Consider the following 23010-nt stretch of genomic DNA (forward strand, 5'->3'; position numbering starts at 1 on the left):
AGCGCTGCTCAGCTGCAGAGCACTGGGCAAACGCCAATTCCCACGACCCCGATGGATACAATTATTATTCCCCCCTTAAGGATGGAGGGACTGGGACAGCCGGCCCTGCCCCGGCACGGCTGGGGTGTATCTGTGCGGGTATTCCTATTTATCGCGGTCGCTCCCGGCTGCGCACCCGCGCTCCCAGCCGGCGGGCGCTAGGACCCGGCAGGACCCGGCGGGTCCCACTGCTCCGCGGTGGCCCGGCCCGCAGGCCACGCCCCCGTCAGACCCCGCCCCCTCCGGGCTCCGCCCCGGGCTCCGCCCCAGGCCCCGCCCCAGGCCCCGCCCCGCCCTCCTTCCTTCTCTTCCCCCCCCCCTCCTCGGAGAAGATGGCGGCGCCCTTGGCGCGGCAGCTGGAGGAGCTGCTCAACCCCCGGCCCAGCTTACGCGACCCCGAGGACGACGCGGAGGAAGGTGAGGGAGGGCCGGGAGGAGGGTTTCATACCCGCGGCCGGCGGAGGCGGGCCGGGGCGGGCCGGGCGCTGCCGGACCGGCCGCACGTGGTGCCGCCGCCGCGGGGCGGGGGGGCTCGGCCCGGGCCCAGGCCCAGGCCCGGGCGCGGGGACGGGGCCTCCCCAGCCCCGCTGGGCGCCGCGGTCTCCCCCGGCCGCGGGCGGAGGTCGGCTCTTCCCGCTCTGCCCTCAGCCCCGGGGACACTGCGTGGGGCTCGGCCCGCCGCCACCCGCCGCACCGCGCCCGGACGGGGCTCCCGCCGGGACCGGGGCTCCCTCAGGGACCGCCTCAGGGGCCGGGGCTGCCGCCGGGGTCGGGGTTGTGTCGGGGATCGCGGTTACCTCCGCCATCAGGGTTACCTCAGCGGCCGGGGCTGGAGCTGCCTCAGCGCCGAGTTACCTCAGGGCTGCCCAGGCCGCGCCGCGCCGCTGCAGGCCCCGCCGCGGGCCGGGCTGCGCGGAGCCAGGCTGGGGAGCGGATCCGGCTGGAAAGCTCCGGGAACAGAGACGGGAAAGCGCAGCGTCGGGGCAGGGCCGCTTCCTCTGCCAGCGGAGCGCAGCCGGGGGGGCTGCTGGACCGGGGAGGAGGCTCGGCGGAGGCGGTGGCTGCCGGCAGCCCTCTCCAGCACACCGAGCAGGCCGCACATGTCTCGTTTGATCCTTACCAGTGGCCAATAACCAACTTACCTGTTTAATCGAGCTCTTCTTGCCTTAGCTGTGATTTTAGAGACATTCATCCCTTTCCCTGTGACATGTAGGTGGCGGTGTCATCTTCTAAGTTTCCAGGCTGGTGCCTGCCGTTTCCTTGACTTACCCTCTCCAGAGCAGCAGTAGACCAACCAAGCCGCGGGGCCTGTTGAAATAGCGAGGTGGCCGTCACACACTGATAGCAGTTGGCTTTAGGAGGTACTAGGCACCAGTCATGGTAAACGTACCAGCTAGCCTGGTTCTTCTATACCCGCTGGTATGTGAGAGCCATAGTGTCTTGTAAGCAACATCTTAGTAACCATTGAGGAAATTAATGTAGTCAGCAGAGGCGTTTTCCCATTTTAGTAATCACAATTTAGTTTCAGACTTCATACTTTAGCAGCGCCAAGACTGAGAATGCCAGAAGATCCATCAAGTGCCACAGGTCATTCTGCACCTGCCCCTCTTGCCCAGCCACTCCTTGGTGCCGAGCATCTTGCCATCCTCTCGTAGCTGGAGTGACTATATTTAGACCAGATTTTGTTGCTGTGATTATGAGCAGGAGGTTTTTTTGCTTCCCCCCCCCCCCCCCCGCCTCAAGTAAACACTGTATGTGAGGCATTAACAGTTCCAAACACACATTAAAAGAGCACTTAGCGATGTTCAGCCAGTTGGATCACTCAATTGGTTGAACAAAGCTAACCCTGTAATTTTGCATACAGTGTATCTCGCACATGAATGAAAATAAGGAGGGAGTATGGTATGGTGTGTTCTCCTTGCTGGAGTGCTCCATTCCTGTGTCCTGGAGAAGATGGGTGTGAAAGAGGGTAATAACCACAGTGAAATTATTTTCTCCGTTTAGCCTGTCTAAAATGTTTACATATTTATGTGGCTTACACATATAGCAAGAGGCCAAAGTGCATCTGAATTGCAGTTTTCCTCATTTAATCTGTAAGCGTGCAGTGAGTGAAGGCATCCCAGCTGTGCTGAGTCCTCCACCCAGAGGACTACACGTCTCATGAGACCCTCATGAATCTGTGGAAGGGCTTGGGTATGTTTAGTTTGTCTAGCGCTTTGTGCGGTTTCTCTAAAATAAAGAAGGGGCAGGGAAGAAGGTGTGAATGTAGACAGTGTTTATTCAAGAAGAAAAAAGAATTCAACGGGATTTTTGGCATTTTTAATAAACATTCATCTCTGTATGGTGGGTGAGCCCTGTGGTACCAAACCTGTATCTGGAGAAGTCCGGAGTACTGCGGGCGGCGGGGGCTGGAACTGGTCAGTTTGTGTAACATCTCCCTTCCTCCTGCAGAGGTTAACCTCGTGGGTGGGAGAACACCTCTGGCTGCAGAGAAGTCACAGGATGTTTTCTGAAAAATACCCTTGGAGCTGTCTTACCTCTTCTGCTAGATCTTAAGTATTACTTTACTCAGTGGTTTCTAGGCAGGACTGGTGCTGATCTACACAAAACCCAGCTTTGAGGCTTTTTCTCTGCCTTTGATTCCCCAGCAACCTTTTCCCCCTTTGCAGAAAATTAGCGTAGCGGCTTTCCTTCACCAGGCAGGGAAGAGCCTTACTCCATCTCGAGGCCTAAAAGCCAGGCTCTTCACATGAGGCTGTCTTGCCATCAAGATCACCTTTGCAGTATATTTTTGTTTGTAGACCGTGAGGAGTTTTCCGTGTGGGAGGATGGCTCCTTCCTGTAGTCTGAAATTCAGTTCAGTTTAGACATCTCTACCCTCTTTTTTCCCACAGCTACAGTTGCTAAAGTGATTGACAAATTTGAGGATGAAACTGCAGATGACATTTTCCCTGTTGGTAATATACGGAAAAAAGCTTCAGCCGCTCTTTTGGAAGCTGATAAAAGGTACAGTGGAAAAGCTACGTCTCGCAAAGCCTTGCAGGAAGAGCTCTGGGGAGATGCTCTGTCTGAAGAAGGATCTGGTAAGAAATCTCCTTTTTTTCCCCTTTTCACTAGAGGATTACTCAAAATTTGACGTTTTAGCATGTTAACTGAGCCAGTGCCATCTGAATGGAGATGACAAACTTTAGGTCCCTGTTCCAGGGCGTTAAACAGGTACGGTTAAGTTGGTCATCTTCTTGAAGTGCCTTCCTGAAATTCAGGCCATAGTTTTTGGCCTGAGGGAAGGGGAAATCCCAAAGAGGAGGTCACTTCTACAGCTAGAGGAAAGAGTGTGACTGTGCGAGGTGAGGCTCAGTGCACTGACTGAACATTGTGTGGAGGAAAAGCAACAGCTCCCATTTTTAAGCCAATATATCTTGGGAACTGGAAGTATATACAGATTCTCCTTTAAAAAATGCATATAGCAAATTCTGACCACCTTGTTTGCTTATCATGTCATTGTTTCATGGGAAAGCTAAGCCACGGACCTACCAGTCATAGCTGCAGAAAATGTGAGCTGAGATCTTCTTGTGGATATGGCCTTGTGTTTCCATTGTTTAGCCAAAACAGAGGGTCACATCCTACACAGATAAAATGGAGTTTGGAGCTCAAATAGCCCAAACCTGTAGCTATTGATGATGCATACTGCAAAGTGGCACATTTTGCTCATAAGTAAATAACTTTTTTCTCTTTTAATTATCAGCTGAAGAAGCATTAGATGAATGGTACAGTGGCAGTGAAGATGCAGAAGAGGATGGCAGTTTAGGCAGTAAAACAAAGGAGAAGCCCAGCAGTGCTGGCAGTGACCAGGAGGATGACCTGGAAGACGATGAAGAGACAGATCCGTCTGCCAAGGCACCAAAGTTCAGTTTCCAAAATATTACAGACTTCGAGAAATTTACAGAGGGGATGGATGACGTAGGAAGCAGCGAAGGAGAAGATGAAGACGATGTCAGCATGGAAGAAGGAAGCGATGAGGAGGAATACGGGAGTGAAAACCATGACAATGTAGAGGAACCCAAAGACAGCGAAGGTGACGGGGGGGTGATGACATTCTCGAAAGGACAAGAGGCTGAAGAAGTAGAAAAAGGAAAAGCTGTGAAGAACCAGCTAGGTTGGTGCATCTTTGCTTTGTATTTTGACAAGACTTTCACCTTGCTGACGCTATGGAAACTGACCATGTTAGGAACCACTTCAGCATGTTAACATGCTGTTAGCGTACTGCATGTGCACGTTACAGCAGCACTAGTGATTTGCAAATGTTCTGCCAAATCTGCTATGCAAACTGGTGTCACTTCTGGTACAAAATCTCTTGTTATGAAGTGTATTTATCTGCTGGCTTAATTGAACCACTACTGAATGTAAGTGTAGTATTGGTGGGGATGGGGAGTTCCTACAGTGGTAGTGCTGTGCAGTGATGCTGCTACCGCTTCTGTTTCTTTTCCAAATGTAATACCGAACGCAATTTCTTCCTCTCTGTCCTGTTAAACTGTCAAACCTCCATTTGCAGAACGTCCTTTTAAACAGGAAAGCAAAGCGATGTTTTTTTTGTGGGTCACAGAATTGCAGTGAGGATCACAGGACGGGTTGTGGTTTTGTCCAGAGACACCTTGTGGTACCAATTTTGTGCTGAGTCAGTGAATGCAAATATTTTCCCTAACTGGGAGTAATGTAGCACAAAGGAGAGGTCCTGTGCTGTTAAATCAACAGCTCCTTCATGAGGAGCAAGTGCTTTGGCTTGCTAAAATTGTTTTATTTTCTCTTTGTTATGAAGCACTGTGGGATGCACTACTGGAAGGGAGAATCAAGATGCAGAAGGCGCTCGTAACAGTCAACCGGCTTCCGCAGCCAGATACTTACCCGGTCTTCAGAAAGGAAGGTGGACAAGAATTTGACGATGCGGTCGAGAACTGTAAGAATTCTTCAGTCTTTCTGCTTTGGGTAGGCTCTGCTGTAGCCAATATGTTTTGCCTATGAGGGGAAGTGTTGATGGGAAAGTGAGGGCTTCAAGTTGCATGTGTCTGTAGCATTAGCTGTTGGTTTGTGTTGCCTTAATCGTTAATTAGGTACCGTGCAAACAGAAACCAAAAAGTGTTTCCTACCCCAGGCAGAGAAAACGTCTCCTATCACCCCCGTCTGTATGCCTAGCTGATCTCCGCTGGTGGCCTGGCGTCACTTACGTGGTGTTGGAAGGCCTCAGCTCGGGTCCTGCTGCTATTTCTAGTTCATGTGGGCATTGAAGTTTGCTTATCAAATTTAAGTTTTGTGCTGGATCTTAGGAATAATTGGTTTGGTTATTGCTGTTTGGTGCAGAGTTGGGAGGCTTCTTTGTCCAGAGACACCTTGTGGTACCAGTTTTGTGCTGGGTCTGTGAATGCAAAGATTTGCCCTAACCAGGAGTAAAGCAGCCCAAAGGAGAGGTCCTGTGCTGTTAAATCAACAGCAAATGCCTTTTCAGCTTGGAGCTGCTTCATCCGTTTATTTCTTAGGATCACTATTAATGATATTGATCTGATGAGATTTGTAGTAGATTCTCCAATCTGGCAAATATAACGTGCACGCTCCAGCTGATAAGTGCAAAGTACTCAACTTCAGTGTGCTGCGGATCTATTTAATTTTTAGAATTGGGACACCTTTTTTACTGTCCTTAAGGTAAATGCACAGGGAGATAAATGTCTGGTATGTTATCCTTAGGAATAAATACAAACTACTGCAGGTATGGGTTGGTGTCCATTTCTCCCTGACATGTTTGTTGTTTTCTGTCAAAAACATGCAGCTGACAATGTTTATACACAGATTGTTCTTTTTTCTAATCCCACTAGTCAGAAATTAATGAACTTCATAGGATATTCTTCCAGTGATTTTGAATAACAAAAATAAGCCCAGCAGCATTTTAAAGCTTGCCAGGTTGGTTATCCCTTTCACTGCTATTTCTTCTTTCCCAACCTTGAGCTGCTGCTCACTTTCCGGAAGGTTTCAGCTCTGTAGGTGAGCTGTCTGGTTTGCTGTGGTTGTACATCCATTCAGCCACACCACGTGCCAGTTTGTACATGCTGTAGCGATACCTGTGCACTGAGGAATTTTGGCCTGGGCTGGCCCAAGGCATCTTAAAACTGGATTAGGAACTTTCACCATCATCAAACCTGACCCTGAATTTTGCCCCTACACCAAGTTTTGACTGTCGTCTTACGGCTTATACCTGGTCTGAACGTGGTAGCTAATCAGCTTATCTGGAGTTACAGCAGGTGAGATATTTTATATTTTAAAATTAGCTCTGCTGCTTTAAATGAAGTGATTAAGGGAAAAAAGGCGAACTCCCAACAATACTAAGCTGACCTTTCAGTGAAATACATGTTATTAATGTATTTAATGAGATGCATTACAAACTGCACCGAGCACCATGTTTCATTACAGGTCTAAAATGCAATATCATTAAAGACCTTTAACAGAAACAATGGTTGACATTTTGATATTTCCCATAAGCAAAATACATCCAAGAACATGGAGTATAATACTGTACACAGTATGGCAGAGAGGCTAATCTTTCAGTTGTCCAGAACGCTAAAGGAAAATCCACTGTTAATAACTGCTCAGTGATTCCCTCCCCGCCCTCTTCTCATGATCTGGGCAGGAAAGTTGCAGTATCTGATGTTCCTGATAGCCTGGGTTCGTGTTCTGTGTTTCATCTGTGAAGACAGCAAGAAAATAAAGCTGGAGCGACTTGGGCAAAGTTAGCAGAGGAAGCGCTCAGACTGACAGATGGGAAGTAATGAATTTAGGAACATTCTGCTACTACTACACTTTAGTGTTTGCCGTTGTTCTCTAAGGGACCAAATTTATATTTCTTTTTATTTCTATTTTTTTAAAATACAGTCTGTAATTGTACACTAAAGTACATTACAATAGTCATTTCTGAAGAGTTACACCATTGTCCGATGCAGCTATCTTTCACTGCCCTGCAAAGATGCTTTTTCCAGAAGTTAGAAAGTGCCAAGCATGAAATTAGGAGTAAGCTTATACATGAAGATCTTATAAAAGACTAGGGATGTAGTTGGTGTTACGTGGCAAAGACCCATTTCTCTCTCTCTTTGCTGTGTTGGGCCCTGGGAGGGGGATTCATGTCTAATCAACAGCTAGAGTTTTACCCTGTGGGCAGTCTGAGCTGTGTTACATCTTCATTCACGGAGCTTCTGCCTGGATAACAAGGCTGTGACCTGTCCGTTCAGGAGGTGAAATGAAGTCCTTTCTGAAAATATACGTGATAATAGTCTTATTAAATTCTTAAAATTCTTGAATTGATGCACCTTGAATTATGGGGGGGGGGGAAATCTCACTTATTATAAATCAGCTTCCAGTAAAAGTCCTAATTTTTAGCTGCTCAAGTGGTTTAGTGGCTTCTATAAAAATAAACTTTTTTACTCGATTCTGAATGGTCATGTAGTGGCCTGGGTAAACATTTCTGGACTCCTGAGTTCTCATCCCCGTTGTATTACCAGCATGTGGGTAGGATCCCATTCCCCAGACAGGAAAAATTAGAACTGTGCATGAGTAAGTTTAAAGATGAGTGGAAGACGGGACTTTGTAAATCCTGAATGTTGAGGTGGTTCCATTGCATGGGATGCGCTCCAGTTTTGGACAGGATTTGGGATAATCATGACATTGACACCGTTTTGGACTGGATGATACTCTCCTCTCAGGGAAGCCTCAGCACTTCTTTCCAAATCCACAGAATAAATTTGGCATGCTTTCATCATCTTCATTGAGTAGGAGGAAATGATTTGGTGTTCAAGTTACACAAAGCAGTTGGTGCCAAAAAATCCAGACTCTCGGTGTACGCTGCAGCCTGCTGAAGGCAGGAGGGCACAGACACGTCTTGGCACCCAGCTCTCTCTGAGGTCCTGGAGAAGTCCCTTGCATCTCTTTGAAAGCTGCCCCAGAATGCTTTCAGTCATTTATCCCACGTCCTTCCATTGCTCATGAAATTTCTGCTCTGTGCTCACAGGAAGGATCATTTTTTTGAAATTGAAAATAGTCCTTCGTATATTTGCCTCTCTGGTATCTCCCACTTGTGACAACCCTCTGTGCAGCTCGTGGTGGTGGTGAAATTCCCTAAGGGTTTGAGTATAATTGTTCTATACATTTGGCGTTTTAAAGCCAAATCTGAGCAAAAATGGTAAGGTTATGCTTGTTTTCCAGATTTTGAGATTGGAGGTTGCAAAACTTCAAGTGTTTAATTTATTATTTTTGTAATCTTTTATGAAATATTTTTTTTTAAATGATACAACGTGCCTTGGACAGTCTTGGATTCCTGAGATCTCAGGTTCTGGTGGATGATTTACTGCAAAATTGCTTATAAATTGAAGTAGAAAATGTTTTGCAGACCTGGCAGCTTTCAGGCTTCACACCCATTTGTCACCCAGCATTTCCCTTTGTGTATAGAACAAGAATTAATTAGGCTGCACTGCAGGAAAAGTTTATGGCCATAATTTATATAGGATGAATTTCTGTTTAAAGAGACAGCATTGCTTTGTTTGCACTGCCTTACTTTTTCTTTCCCCCCCTTTTTTTTTTTTTTTAATCTTTAATTATATTCCAGATTTTTTTCTGTCACCCTTTTTACATACAAATTGGAGACCAAACTGTGGTCATGGAGCTCATGTTTATTCCTGTTTTGCATCCATGGAGAAGGTCTGAGTGGTTTTTAATACTGAAATCACAGTGGCTGCGCTCTGAATGCGGTGCAAATGTTTAATGTTTAATGCACGGCACACGTGAACTCCCACAGCTTACGTTTCTGAGGTGCTGTTGCCTGGAGTGGTCTGTTTCTCCAAGATACATTTGTATTCTCTTGCACCATATCTTCCAGTCTAGTCTAGGGCTTGAGATGTTGCCTCTGTTTGGGGTCTTGCACGTTCAATTAATGTTTTTCATAATCAATGCAAGTCAGAATTTGCAATCTGCTCCTGATTTGCACATTAAAGAGACCCATTAATTAAAAATTCCAATCCCTGGCATGTTCCCGCAGGATCCTTGCATTATTTACATAGAAAAAGAGTGCAAGGTGCAAGTTTCTGTGCTGTGTCTCTGCACAGATTGCATGCCTGCCATTCATAGTTCTATGTATGTTTTCAAGGGGGAGGAAGGTTAAAAGTAGATCTCATGAAAATGTCAGGAAAAATTACCTCAAGGGCAAGAAAGAGCCAAAGAAGAGGTGGAAGCAACATTAGTGAAGCCACATCCAGTGTCAGGAATTAAACAGTTCCTACGTTTGGGGCTTGTTATGTTAAATCTTGATTCAGTGACAAAAAAAACACAGCTAATTGGGGGACAGGGGGGCAACAAGAGCTTTAAGAAATTATATCTCTCGATCACCAGAGGCTAGAAGCTGCTGTTGTATGTGCCCTGGGTAGCTGGGCTTCCCAATACGGTCCGGTAGCTCTGTTCTTGCTATTTTAATTACTTTCTCTTTACAATTTTTGTTAAAAATACTAAGCTGGGAACGTTTCAGTGACTACTAGTTAGGCAGTGATGCTTTATGCTTCACAAAAAGAGCTGGGAATTCTAGCTTTTAAATAGTATAATGTGTTGTTTTCAGTTTTTAGTTGGTGAGATGAGGAGTTAAAAACGGAGAGAAACCCAGGTGAGGCTCTTGCAGAAGGCAAGATGCTGATGGAAATTGCACGACTTTAAACAGAGTAGTTGTATTTGTTTTCATATGTATATGCTTTCACTGTCCAAGAGTTCAATAGGTCCCTGAAATGCAAACTACCGGCTGAATTTTTGTGGGTTTTTTTCTTTGATTCCATCTGTCAGTGGATGAAGAGAAAATACTGGAATGCCAGTCATGCCATATCCCTTCAGCATAAGCTCAAGATAAGTTGTTTCGGAGAAATGGAGAGAATACTGGTTTTGGTAAAAGGTAGACATGCAGGGTCTGTAAGAATGGATTTGCTCACTGAAGGAACAAAAGTGGGGACAACAAATATTAACTGTTATTTATACTTTGGAGAGCTGTGGAGAAGTTATACAAAGGTTTGTGATCAATAAGAAAATAAACCTGAATAAAGTGAATCAGATAAAAAATTAAATTAAATGCTCCGTGTGCTTGCAAGGCCATTATCCCCCAACCTGCCTGGGTTATTAATATATTAATGGAGCAGCCGCAGTGAGCTCTGCCTAGCAGCGGCCTGGACTTTTCAGCACAGTGCCTTGTCTGCTGCTAATAGATATAAAATTATGTACAGCTTTTTAAATTCTGCTGAAATTTGTGCATCTTTTCTCAACTCACAGTGATGTTTGAGCTTTAATTTGTATTCTCTATAATAGTCAACTGTATCTTATTTTCCTGATCACTGTGATGTTACTCTAGATGATTCAACCATGGACATTCTCTGTGGCCACGAGCTAGTGGCATTGCATCTGTGCACAGGACGCAATTCCCATATTCCTTGTATTCAAGGAGGAGGTATTATCCAGAAGAAACCTTGTTTCCCCCATCATTTAGCATTTCTACAGTATCCCCTTTGAAATCCCTCCAGAAGAATTGTTGCATTGGGCTCATTCGCAGAAAGAGATGAGCTTATATTGGGGACAGGGCGTTGAAGAGCGTTGCAGTTAGCACAGCTGGCTGATAAGCAACACTGCAACGCGTGACCTTCTTCACCCTAAGAGCACGCTGCACTGGGGCCCGAGGATAGTAGAATAGTGCGTTTTGCCTCTTGGGAATAAGTTACATGTAATGATGGAGACCAGTCCTTTTTTGTACCCTACAAGTAGTCCTCTAGTCCTCCTTGCAGCCCGCGCGGCATTACGGATGGCGTGTTTCTTTGTGGCCACTCTAGGGATGCAATTACACCTTGAAATGGGAAATGGTCGTTGCTGCCTGAACAGTGGTTCCCCGTCCTGCCTTGCCTTCTCCATACTGAGTTGGGACTGCAGAATATTAAGTCCTTTGATATGTGTTTTAAATGGGGTGCTGTGAAGAAACTTTATTCAAAAGAAAGACGTGGAAAGATGAAACGAGGGAAATGAGTGTGAACTACGTGTAAAGTTTGCAGGAAGCAGCTCACTATTCATAATCTTACTGTAGCCGGTTTCTTCAGCTCAGAGTCAGTTGCTGGATAACTTATGTTTCACATCGATTAGTTATTCCCTTAAGGTGTTATATGTCTCAGGTGTAGCTAGCCAATGGTTGCTATTTAATTATGTTTTATTGGAAAGTAGAGCTAAAAGGAGCACTTCTAAAACTTTGCAGGACTTGCCTGGGACTGCACAGGGCCGGGTGCTCGGCGCCTGCTGGGAAATGAAGGAGATGTTGACTTTTTGTTCCTAAAATGTACAGTCCAGTCCAAACACTTCAACTGACCCAGAAATGTCTGTTTCTGGGGTGGAAATAGGTGCATTCGTAGCGGGTGTGCTGGTAAAGGACTTTGCTTCCACCTGGAGCTAAGTGGACCTTTATAATAAATGCCTGAGTTGGGCTCTTGGTACGCCAGGTTGGTTAACTGCCTCTGTGACAAGTATCTGTGGCTTGTGACTAAACAGCACATTTGTGGACAAGGCCTCTTAAGGATGTGATTAAGAATCTCACTTACATTCATTGCCAGCAGGAGACCCCCAAAGATGCCATGTGTTTCCTGCTTTTACATTCTTGCATATTAAACATTTCTGTATGAATGCCTCACACTGAATATCTCTATTTTCTTCTGGGTTAGTCCTGTAATATTTTGCTGAAAAGGGACTCCAAGACAGAGGGGAAGATTCTATTTAGTATCTATTTAGTGTATGTTTGTTTGTATGTTTTCGGTATCTTCTTAATAGAGGATTTGTGCTGTTACTCTGATTCCTGATCTTTAAAAAATAAAAAATAACATTCTATGCAACATCCAAGTAAGTCATGTCAAAGAAGCTGATTAAGCCTTGACTAACTTTGAATAAGACCAGGTCTGCTTTAGGTACCCGAGAACCTGTACCGCTTCCCATAAGAGAGGATGCGTCTGGCGCGGCGTCCTCCTCTCCGGTGGCGCAGCGTGCTCTGCCTGATGGGCTCACCCTCTGCCTCGCTCCTCCGCTCCACCTGGTTGTCATTTTACGCATCTGGTTAGAGAAAAGCTGTCAGATGAAATGTGCTTTATTGACACGGGCTCGGGATTTTTCAGAGAAGCCTGCAGGAATCAGCTGCCAGTAACTCCAGTCATAATTTTATCATCTCTGTTCGTGGATCACTTTTAAAACTCAAATGTATCCATACGTACATCTGGAGATGATAATGCATTAATACAGAGCAGGGTAGGTGTCACAGGGGAGTGGGGGAGGAACTGAGGCACAGGCAGATTACACAGTTTCCAGAGGCACAGAGCAGTTACAGGATTAATTGGTGCTAGGCAAGATCATGGACTTAAATATATTCTTGCTTTGAAGATTTTACTGGGCGCCTGCACAAATGTGTGACAGCAGAACTGGGTTTCAAGCCTGAGTGTAAATTATTGTGATCAGATCTAGTCCACTTAAAACTGGTACTTCATTTTAATTAAATTGTATTAGTCTGAACACTTTATGAATACAAAAAACATGGTGCTTGTCAATTCATGCAGGGTTGAATTTGATGTAAATGGCTATGGATGCAGGTGTCCCTAAATTTCACCTTTCCTCTCTGATCTAATGAAGAATCTATTCAATTCGTTTTGGGACCAAGCCAAAGCCTGTTGACATTAATGAAGACTTTTCTCTCGACTAAAATAAATGAATGAATCAGACCCTTTTTTGTAAATTTTGTTGTAATGATCCTATGCCTTGGAGAGCTTTTGGTAAGAACTGGGGTCAGTAAGGAGGATGGCTCATGGGTGGCCATTCTGCGTACGTGCCAGTGAGTGAGAGGAAGAGGTATGAAACGAGAAGCTTTAGACAAAGGCACAGGGCTCAGTTTTGGAGCTCTGTTGTTGTTTGTGTGCGTGTTTAGTTGGGTCATGGGGGGTGTGAGGTTTTGTGCACGTGCAGAATTTGGGCTTTGCGAAGTACCAGGAAAGTATTTTGTGGCCTGTCGTTGCTGTCGGTGAATTGTTCAGCAATCCTGTGTAGGAGGTAGTGGAGAAGCGCAGGATATTTCTTTAATTTGCAGTTTGGGGCTTTTTTTTCGGAAAAAAACACTCTTGCCCTTCCTCACTGAGTGCCAAGGCTTTTAGCTTGTGGTATTTAGTCTTTTTTGAGCAGAATTTTTGTCTGCTTCTCTTGTATAGATGTGGTAAAATTGAAACGCTCCCATTTTATAGGTTATCTCCATAGCCATATGTGTTGGACACTATTGGCATTTGAGGTTTATTTTAAAGCTGTCTTAAATTCTAGTGCAAGAAATGCTAGGAGAGTCTGTAGTTGTTGACCTGATACACCCGAACTCCAGACCGTGGCATTACACCACACTTCAAGCACATCAAATAGGTTTGCCTACACTTGAGTTTCCGAAGATAATTAACAGCTAATTAAATTGAGTTTAGCTAAATACTTGTGCATGTTAGTCTGTATACTCCACAAACAAGATGCAGGGAAACAAAGGCTTGCAAAGCATCCAGACAAGCATGTGCAAATGTCAGCTAACTCGGATTAATTGGCAATTGGTTACCTTGAGATGGAAACTCAGTGCTTGTCATGATAAATGTAATTAATGGCCTGGTATTATATGGGGAGGTCAGTCTAGATGGGCTAATGTTCCCTTCTGGCCTTAATATCTAGATAACTATGAAATTTCACATTTCCTCTTCCTTTCTCATTCTTGCATATGTACTTGGGGATTCCTGCCTGGCAGAGACGGGAATGCATGCTGTCAGCTTCTTTACATTTACAGTAATGCAAAACATCAGTTTTTATAAATCTCATTTTTACAAGCCCCGTCCCCTCCCTGGTTTGGGCTGATATCAAAAGATGACGGTTGAGGCAAATCAGTAGAGCATGAACTTCATGGAAGTGTTTTTCTTTCTCTCCCTTCTCAGCTTTCCCCCTCCCCCAGTCCCCACTAATAAAATCCTTGAATACCAAGCCTTTTATTCTGTTGTTGCATCTAGTTATTTTCTTTACTTTTAGCAAACTCATCTGTGTCTGATCCTGTTGTCCTTACTGTCAAATGCAGTAATATTAGAGTGAAAGGGCTAAATTGAGTCCCTTCTCTAACTCTTTGGGAGTCAGCTGAACTGCTTGTGTGAAAGGGGTTTGCAGCATTGGCTCCTTTGTGCGGAAGGAATACAATTTTCCCCTCTGCAAAGGCTTCTGCATCATTTGCATTCCAATGGAACCAGCAAATTGGGCCTTCGGTATGGAGCAGACCTTTTTATTGCAATCAGCAGAAAAGTCAGCCTTTTTCCTACCATCATTTGATAAAATTCCAGAAACTCAGTGTTTTGGGAAGCGTGAAGGGAGTGTTAGTCCCATCATTTCCTAAAATAACCTGGACAGATTTACAAGTGCTTTGTGCTAGGATTCAGCTGTAGTCTGTGAGAAACCTGTACGTAACTATACCGCCTCTACAAAAATCAGATCACTCTGCTGCTAAAGGGCTTGCAGCTAGCCTATAATTTAGTCAAGGCTGGCTCTTGTGGCTTCTGTCTTACGCTTATCAGTAGCCTTTTATTTCTGTGCCATCTTGGTTTGGGGGCACCAGAACATATGGGGGTGCAAATCTGAAGACAGCAAAAGTCCTGCCTGCACCATATTGTGCTTCCTACAGTTAGGTTCCGCTGCGGGAATTACAGAAAAGCTGTTGTCCAAAGCCCCAGGTTTAAGATGCGATACCTGGAGGAATTCCCTCCGCCTTTTCCTGGCTGGTAACGTTGCTGTGCTGTTGGGAATATAGAGCAAGCTCCAAAAGTAATACTGACAGACTTCAGAATTATGATACACTGGAGCTCTGGCGTAATTCTTTGTTGAAGAAGTTAGAGGCCTAAAATGTTAAGGCTTATTGTTATTCTGAGTTGATAATCTCTGCCTTGCTTTAATAATTTTTCCTCATGCCTGGATAGCCTGCGAGTTGCACAATAATCACTCACACAGCTTTGTAATCAATGCCCAAAGTAATAGGATTCCGCTGGCCAACGGCAATTAATAAATTTGTGTCTTTTTTAAAACACTAGCAAGTCGGGCCTGAAATACGACTGACTGGCTTTCCTCATTTGCATATTTATTGCAGTGGAAAAATTCTTGCCGAATGATTGATGTTGAGCCTGCCTCTTGAATTCCAAACAGCACATTATTATGAAATGAAAAATGCCGGCCATACAGTTGATTAAAGTTGAAGACAGTGGAATCGGTGTTTTTTAAGATTGTGGGAGAATTAAAGGCATATTTTAATAGATGTTGACAAGAAGTGAACTAACAAAAGCAAAGCAAAGGATTTGCTTGAAAAGATTTAATCAAACGTGTTTCTTGGGGGATTAATTGCTGGGGATGACTAGTGCAAGTGGCTGGCTTGTGGATTTGAATGAGAAGTATTGTTCTCAGGCCAGCGTATTGAGTGCCATTTTGACCTGTAGTTTAACTCCTTGTCCCGCAGTCGTTTGAAAGGAGTGAAAATTTCCCCTCTTCATCTGAATGTTGGGATAAATGCGTGTACCTGATAAAGCTACTTTTCATTATGTACAGCTATTAAAATAAAAGAGGTTTGATACCTCTCCTTTTTTTTATTTGCATAACGTGACCCGGTGCGCTGGGCGCTGCGCCTGTTCCGTGCAGTCGTGACATGGTGACTCTCCACGGCGGCAGGGGGAACTCTCCCAATGTTGGGCAGCTCAGCTTTTGCTCTCCATACCGTGGTTCAAACACCAGCGTTGTTCCAGCGTTTCTGCCTGAGCACGTCATACAGCCTCTGGAGGTACATGGAAAATTAAAAGCTTGCATGCCGATGATATTCCTGTGATGCCAGATCCTCAGATTTAATTGAGGGGAAGAAGTAGTTGATTTCAAGCTTTGGCGTGGGCTCTGAATTTCAGCCGTGTCCTGTGCTGGTACATCATGGTAACGCTGCTCCTGTTTGTGTTTGTATGCGGCGTGTACGCGGTAGCAGGCAGGCACCGTTCTGTAGGGGAGCACTGCCACAGCAGTGCCCCGTTGCGCCCTGCGAGGTGCCACAAACATACGGTGATGGAGTGAAAATCCTGGGAGGTTTGCCCCAGTTTTAAGGATACTGTCATACTCGGAGTCTGCCGGATGGATGCACCAGGGTCAGGTGAGGAGGAGCTTGCCTGGTGGAGCAGTTTCGGGAATCCCACTGGCTGGGTGTCTGTGAATACCTTTGAAAGCCTGGCCTTGGGGCACCGGCTTTTTCCATCGCCTTAAAGTGTCTCTGCGTGAGGCCGCTCCCTGCTGCTCCGCACCAGCTGCAGCTCTCCGCAGCTGCTTGGGAAGATGAAATGAGACCCCATTTTTAGAGGTCATGAAAAAGAGCGCAGATATTTTTCTGCGCAGGAAGCTGCCTTGCTGTAGAAATGCTGAACTTACAGCGACGGGCGAGCACTGAAGCCATCACGCCTGCGAGTCCCCAGCACGGCGGTGCTCGGGCAGCAGCGAAGGCACGGCTGCCCTCTGCGTGCGGAGAGGGCTGGGGTGGGGAGCGCGCCGTGGGGTCGGTACCCTGCAGCCAGGAGCCACCCCACGCACAGGGGGGACGCCAGCAGCACAGCCGGTTTGTCCATAACCACTGGCGTTGACAAAATTGATTTTTGTGGTTTGAGAGCAGTAGGACAGATTTCATCTCTGGTGGGTCTCCTGACACTTTGATACATGGCAGTGCTATCCCTGAATGGAGCTAAATACTCCAGGGCTACTTTCTGACTGGGTGAAGGGATGTATAAAATGAGAACGTATGAGAGAGTATTAACAGAAAGGCACACTTTGATTTACTGATACTGGCTCCCAGCTTTCTTGGTGGATTGATATGCTGTCTGCTGGATCTGGAACAACTTTTTTGCTCCTCTACACAAAATGAAGGGGCTCCCATGGACTCTTAAAAGTGACTCTTACAAGTTAGCATCTCACCACAGACACTCTGAGTCCCATTTAAGCTGGAAGTTATATTCAAGCCACGTTTGCTGTGTTCTTGGAGCAGCTGCAGATGGACCCCACTCAGCATCCTTTTTTCTTTCCCAAAGGGCAGCTTTGAAAAGGTTTGGTGGAAGGAGGGGTTGCATGTCGTCCTGGGGTTAGTCGCCCTCTCCTACGCACCGAGCATGAGTTGTTGTTTTGGGGATTTCAGTTGCTTATACTGAAATGCTGTAAAGGGATCCAGCTTCTTTTGTTTATAAGGCAGTGGTGAGCCACCTGTCCTCAAAAAACACAGGTTGGACATGCAGAAGTAACGCCTGGAAAAGGAGACAGTTTTGAGATTTTTCTCACTGATGGTGCATGGCCCGATGTTACAGGTGTCAGTTGTGACACTGATGTCGCTATAAGGTAGAATATTTACCCCAGCACATTGCAGTGCAGATTGTAAGAGAGATGCAGCAAAGCTGCCAGCGGAGAGTGGGAGAGAAGAGGTGGGAGAGGCACAGACTGGGGTTAACTGGGATGATACGCTGTGCCTGCAAAGTCAGGTCGGGGAGTTTTACCTACCGCAACTTACCAGTTGCTGTCGCAGTGCTGTGCCTGCGGTCACTGGCTGCTGCCTGGTGCATTGGACTGGGATGGGGCGGCTGGGGATGCGTAAGCATCTGTAGTTGGCTGAACACAACGGAGCAACACCCAGAAGTGATATTGATGGCAGAGTTAGCGTAGTAGCTCTGGGAATGAGCTGTTGGCATCAGGATCTTCCTGCTGGTGAATGAGTGGTGGGAGGGTAGTCATGGAGCTGTAATGTAGAGCATTGTTTCAGCCTTGGCCGGGTTGTGGTGCTTGTGAAAACCATAGCGCTGGTATCTTCTTGATCCCGAAAGCTTTAGAAACTGAAAATCATCAGGGAGTGCCTAGGACCTAACACGGCTCGTGGCAGTGGGAGGCCTCTGGGACATGGTCAGGGCTGGCATTGCCTGTGTTCTCAGAGGTATCGCTGGCTTTGTTCTGTGAGCAGGGGAGGGCGCAGGAGGTACAAACCTGGTCGTCGCATGTGAAAGCTGCTAGGTGGTTGCCTTAATGCACTGGGGTGCTTGAAAGCTCCATGTTTGTGACTCTTTTCTGTTTAATTGTCTGTTTCAGACAAAGAGCAACATTAAAAGAAATGTGCTGGGAAGGGGTAGGAGAGCAGGAAGGTGAGCGTCGGGCTTTCCTTTAAAATGACATAGTTTGCATCTGTGAAACAGTTTTGTTTTACACCGCCTTCATTCACAAATGGATTCAGTCTTTTCCCCAAAGTAGATGGTGTAAAGGCAGATGAGGGCATTAGAGGGAAGAGATGATGGAGAGGAGACTGGGAAGAAAACAGTCCCTACTGGAATTAAACATGAAATGGATAGGGCAGGGCTGGATGGGAAGAGAGCAGAGGAGGGTGACACTTGGCTTCTGAAGTTGAGTTTACAGCGCACTTAAGCACCCAGCAGCAACAATGAGAATGCCATCCAATAATGCTATTAAATACACAAGAACTGAAAGCACGGAAGTTACCCAGCTGTAAGAGGCTCCTGATGAAGCCACTGTCTGCAATAATCAGCCCTCCCACCCGGTTAGATGCACGGTCATTGCCGTCCCTGCCCTCTGCATCCCCTTCACTCCAAATAAAATTGCTCCCCATCCCCACTTCTGTTGGGGTCCATATCTCGTAGCCTGGGGGAGCTTGAGCCTGTCTTTATTCCTTGCCTGCGTGCCGTGGCCCTGATATACCCCAGAAGAGCTGGAGTGCTACTCCAGTTGTAATTGACAGGATCAAAGCCGCCTGGGGTGCATTAGCACTGCTGCTGGAGGATAGGCAGCGGGTAGAAAATAAACAGTTTCGGAAGCTCTGGGGACATTTAGCTGTGTTGCAGGCAGTGGGAAAGATTTTGCTGTTGTAAGCTGTGCACTCAGGCTAGGGTGGGGGCACTTTCCTTTTGCAAGCGATGCTTTAGCTGCAGACACATACAGCAAATGCATTTTTAAGGGCTTTTGTCTGTTTGTCTCTTGGAATTGTTTTGATGCTAACAAATGGCTGTTTTACAAGTACGGCAAACCTAATCCATTAATAGGTTTGCATAGAAGAGTTGTCAGAACCTATCTAAAATGAACGACAGGCCGGGGGGGGGATGAGTCCAACAGCTGATCTGCAACAAAAATCTTAAAGCATCTTCTCCTTGACATTCCTGTTACTGAGGTCAGGCCGTAATTTATCTGAAGATGGTGACAACTGAGCAATATCACAGTGGTAACATGCGGGAGATTGAGACCTCTGAATGTCTGGGCTGATTTCTGCTTGCACTGTCCCTGTCTGGCTGATGAAGATTTGCTGTTCACTCTGCCCATGATCTCTGTGTCCTCCATTAAAAAAAAGGAAGTAAAGAAAAAAAATGGAGTGGTGAAAAGTTCTCTCCATTCTTTTATGCTAACTATAAAAAAAAAGAAGCAGGTTTGGGAGTTAAGCAAAACACCCCTACTGACTTCATGTCAGCGGAGGAACTGGCAGAGCGGGCACCAGGGGAAACTCCGGGAACGTCGCGGCACTCCGGACAAATCCACGTGCTCTGCCCGCCAGGGTTACTGCTGCCCGCCAGGATGCTTGCTGGGTGCGTGGGGAGGGCAGCCAAGCCCGTGTGAACGTATCCTGCAACAAAACAGATCCTGAAGTGGTGTGCTACGTTCCTCCGAGCGGGGCATTTTTTCTCCTTTCTGTGGTGCTTCTTTGTAAAAGTGGAAGGCAATACACCAGCGTCAGGTAAATATAAATTAATCTGCATAAAGTTCAGTTTAGGTTTTTGATAGAAGTGTCCCAAGTGTTTTACCTGTAAGAGCTGACCCTGGGATTGATGCGTAGCAATGTACAAAGGGAGAGTTTGTGTAGGCCTAGACAAACACTTGTTTTATATGAGAGCGTTCTGCAGGGGGGCTTGTTGGTTGCCACAAAAGAACTATTTTTAAAGAACAGATGCTGCAACAGTGTGCAGTTAACCCTTCCCACAGCCAGCTGCAACTGTGTGTCCTTGGAGAACATGGCATCATTGGAACAGAGATCGTTTTCTCTGCATCTGCATAGATACAGGAAAACTGTCAGCTGTGAAAGCCTTTGGATACACAGCATCAGATCTGCATTCAGGATTTCTGTCTGCAAATACTCTGGAAAGCAACTACTCGTCCCTGTAAAACTAACCTGCACACCATGTAGTGATCATTTTGTACACTTCTCCACTCCGATCTTTTCTTCACTTTCTCTGTTTCTAAGGATCTCTGGGCCTGCAGTTCTGCTTTTCTGATTGGAATCCTCTCATTAAACTTGCCAGGTCATTATTTAAGTTTCCCCCCTAGATCAGATCTTGCTACATTTAATTTTACTTACAATCTAATTTCTTATACCTCCTGCGTGGTGAGCACAGCGGCATAGAAACCAGCAGTAGTCACAGCCCTGCAGGAGTTCGGTTTTTCTTCTTGCCTTCCCTCCTTCTGCTCCCTATAACATGCACATAACGTACAAGAAGGAAAAGTCAGAGGTCAAGTTTAGACGAGATGTACATATATGCATTTTCCCTTGGGTTGCTTCATATTATTCAACTGAAGCTGGCCTCTGCTGCAGAACTTAACACAAGAGAGAAATGAGTGAGTCAGCAAAAAAGGTTGTTGTCATATGCATGTGTCATCAGATGCTTCTGCATACAGTACTTGCTTCTTCGATATGTTAATCCTTTAGGCTCTGCAGTCTGAATGTTTGTCGATGAAACATGAGATCGGTATACTCCCGATGTGCAGCCAGGCAGATGTTTAGAAGGCAGTCCTGCCTCCTTTCCTCCCTTTTTAGGAAAGAGGTGTTCTTTCCCAGCGTGGTGGTGTTTGACATTAATAGCTATAAATCAGTTTGAAGATAAACCCACATCTCTAACTGATCAGAGAAAAACAGTTAATGGGACATGCAGTAGCTGTGGCAGAAATTCAGATTCAGGATGAGAAACTAAGCGCTGCAAAGCTAAGTCTTCACCAGAAGCAAGGATCAGGGGGAAATTGTCACTTGTGTCTCTTGTTCTGCAGGTTGTAAAGCCCTGGAGGCATTGCTGAAAGTATTAGTGGAGCTTCAGGATGAGCTGCTTTATCAGTACCCGGGCACGAGGCATCTGGTGGATGGAAAGCAATCAAAAACTGAGAGGTAAATACGAAATCAGACAAGACCTTTCTGAATCCTGTGGTCGGCAACTCTCCAACAAACAGGGCAATGCACAGCCTTCCTGACCATACTCACTCTCTGCTGTTCTCTCAGTTGCTGCTGTATCTGGGTGACAGACACTCTGGACTTCCATTTGAAATCCTTCTGCCAATGTGGGAAGTCTGCTTTGTAATCTTTCTGATAACAGAGGAGGGACTAAACCATGGGTCTTTTGCCATAAATGTCACCGTGGTGTGGAAAAAGCATGGGTGGTAGTGGAGGGGCCATTAAGAATGTTGCCTTAGAGAGGTGCAGGGTGTTTAGTCTGTGTATTTTTGTTCTAGTGATGATGAAATCCCTAGCAGTAGTGATGAAGAGCAAGTGGATAAGGCTCAGGAGAAGAGGAGGAGCCTCCCCAAAAGAAAGCTAAAAATGGAGGACTACCCAGAATTTATAGCCAAGCGGTATGCTGACTTCAGGACGTATCGGAACAATGTCTTGCAGAAGTGGCATGACAAGACAAAGCTGGCATCGGGCAAAATGGGAAAGGCAAGTCTTTGTTTATGTCTGCTGACATGCTTATTGTTTAGCAGAGATTTGTGGAACAAGCTGGTTTGAAAGTTTCACGTCATGGATGTTCCAAGTTAAGCCAAGAGTTACAGCAGTAAGAATTAAATACACAGGTACACACTTTTCCCCAACCTTAAAGGAATTTGGAAAGAAGCTCAGCCCTCAGATTTCAAAGGCATAAGCTGCACTCTTTTGTTTTGAGCAGATGGGCAGGAAAAAATTTTTCAAGGGCAAATGGTTTCCCAAGTTTTAGGAAAAACTCTTGGATAGTATTGGTGTTCTCCCAACCAGACACCTCATCATAGCCAGTCTCCAGCAGCAAGTAAGCTCTATGAAAATGCCACTATTGCTGTATCAACAAGCTGTTTGTGTTTTATAACAGAACTAGGGGCTTCTGTGGCTGTCCTCCTCCATGAAGTGTAGACTTTAATACAATGGGTAATCATTTCACCCGAAGATCCAGGGTCTCCTAACATCTGTCTGTTAGTATTAATCATTGAGAAGTTCATCTGAACCAGAACAGCAAAGGCATTTTATTAAGCCAGGCGTCAGGTTGCCTCAGGTTGGGAAGGGAGAGAGAGGGAGAAACAAATAAAAAATCCTAGCAGAAATCCCTGCAATGAAACCCAAACCCCCTCCTCTTGGAATGCTGTCTGCTTATCCGCTGACATGGAAAGATAGAGGAACATTGCTGCCTTGAGGAAAAGCTTTCTGCATTATCTGACACTAGTTAATGTTGTTGCAGGGTTTCGGTGCCTTTGAGCGCTCAATCTTGACTCAGATTGATCATATTATGATGGACAAAGAGAGATTACTACGGCGGACACAGACCAAGCGATCAGTGTATACAGTGCTGGGAAAGCAGGAACAGGAATCTCATCCGGTCCCTGAATCTTTGCCTGAGAATTCGGTAAGGGTATTTTCTTTATATCACTCATCCTGTAGCAGCAGTGAAACTCTCTGCGAAACAATTAGCTTGAGCCTTTAGCAGGTAATATTCTTGTTTGTGAGAGATTTATGAAGGAGATATCTGAGTGTTGATTCCTGTAATGTAATGGCTAAGAAAAAGATGTAGACATTTCAGTTCCAGTTTTAGGGTGTTTGCATTATCTCCTGTGCCAGTTCTTGACAGG

The 23010-nt window shown here is 45.7% G+C and overlaps 1 protein-coding gene across 1 annotated transcript in view; it reads left to right on the forward strand.

Annotated features, from left to right (window-relative positions):
• Positions 1–359: 359 nt before the first annotated feature.
• Positions 360–23010, forward strand: part of AATF (apoptosis antagonizing transcription factor) — a 57715-nt gene continuing 35064 nt past the window's right edge. Inside the window, exons 1-7 of the mRNA XM_082328592.1 lie at positions 360–456; positions 2934–3122; positions 3785–4195; positions 4856–4993; positions 21196–21310; positions 21652–21856; positions 22623–22787. Coding sequence (XP_082184718.1) covers positions 372–456; positions 2934–3122; positions 3785–4195; positions 4856–4993; positions 21196–21310; positions 21652–21856; positions 22623–22787 — 1308 coding nt within the window. The 5' untranslated portion in view covers positions 360–371. The remainder of the gene's footprint in view (positions 457–2933; positions 3123–3784; positions 4196–4855; positions 4994–21195; positions 21311–21651; positions 21857–22622; positions 22788–23010) is intronic.

The sequence above is a fragment of the Platalea leucorodia genome (genome assembly GCF_965183815.1).
Source record: "Platalea leucorodia genome assembly, chromosome: 16".
Taxonomy (NCBI): Eukaryota; Metazoa; Chordata; class Aves; order Pelecaniformes; family Threskiornithidae; genus Platalea; species Platalea leucorodia.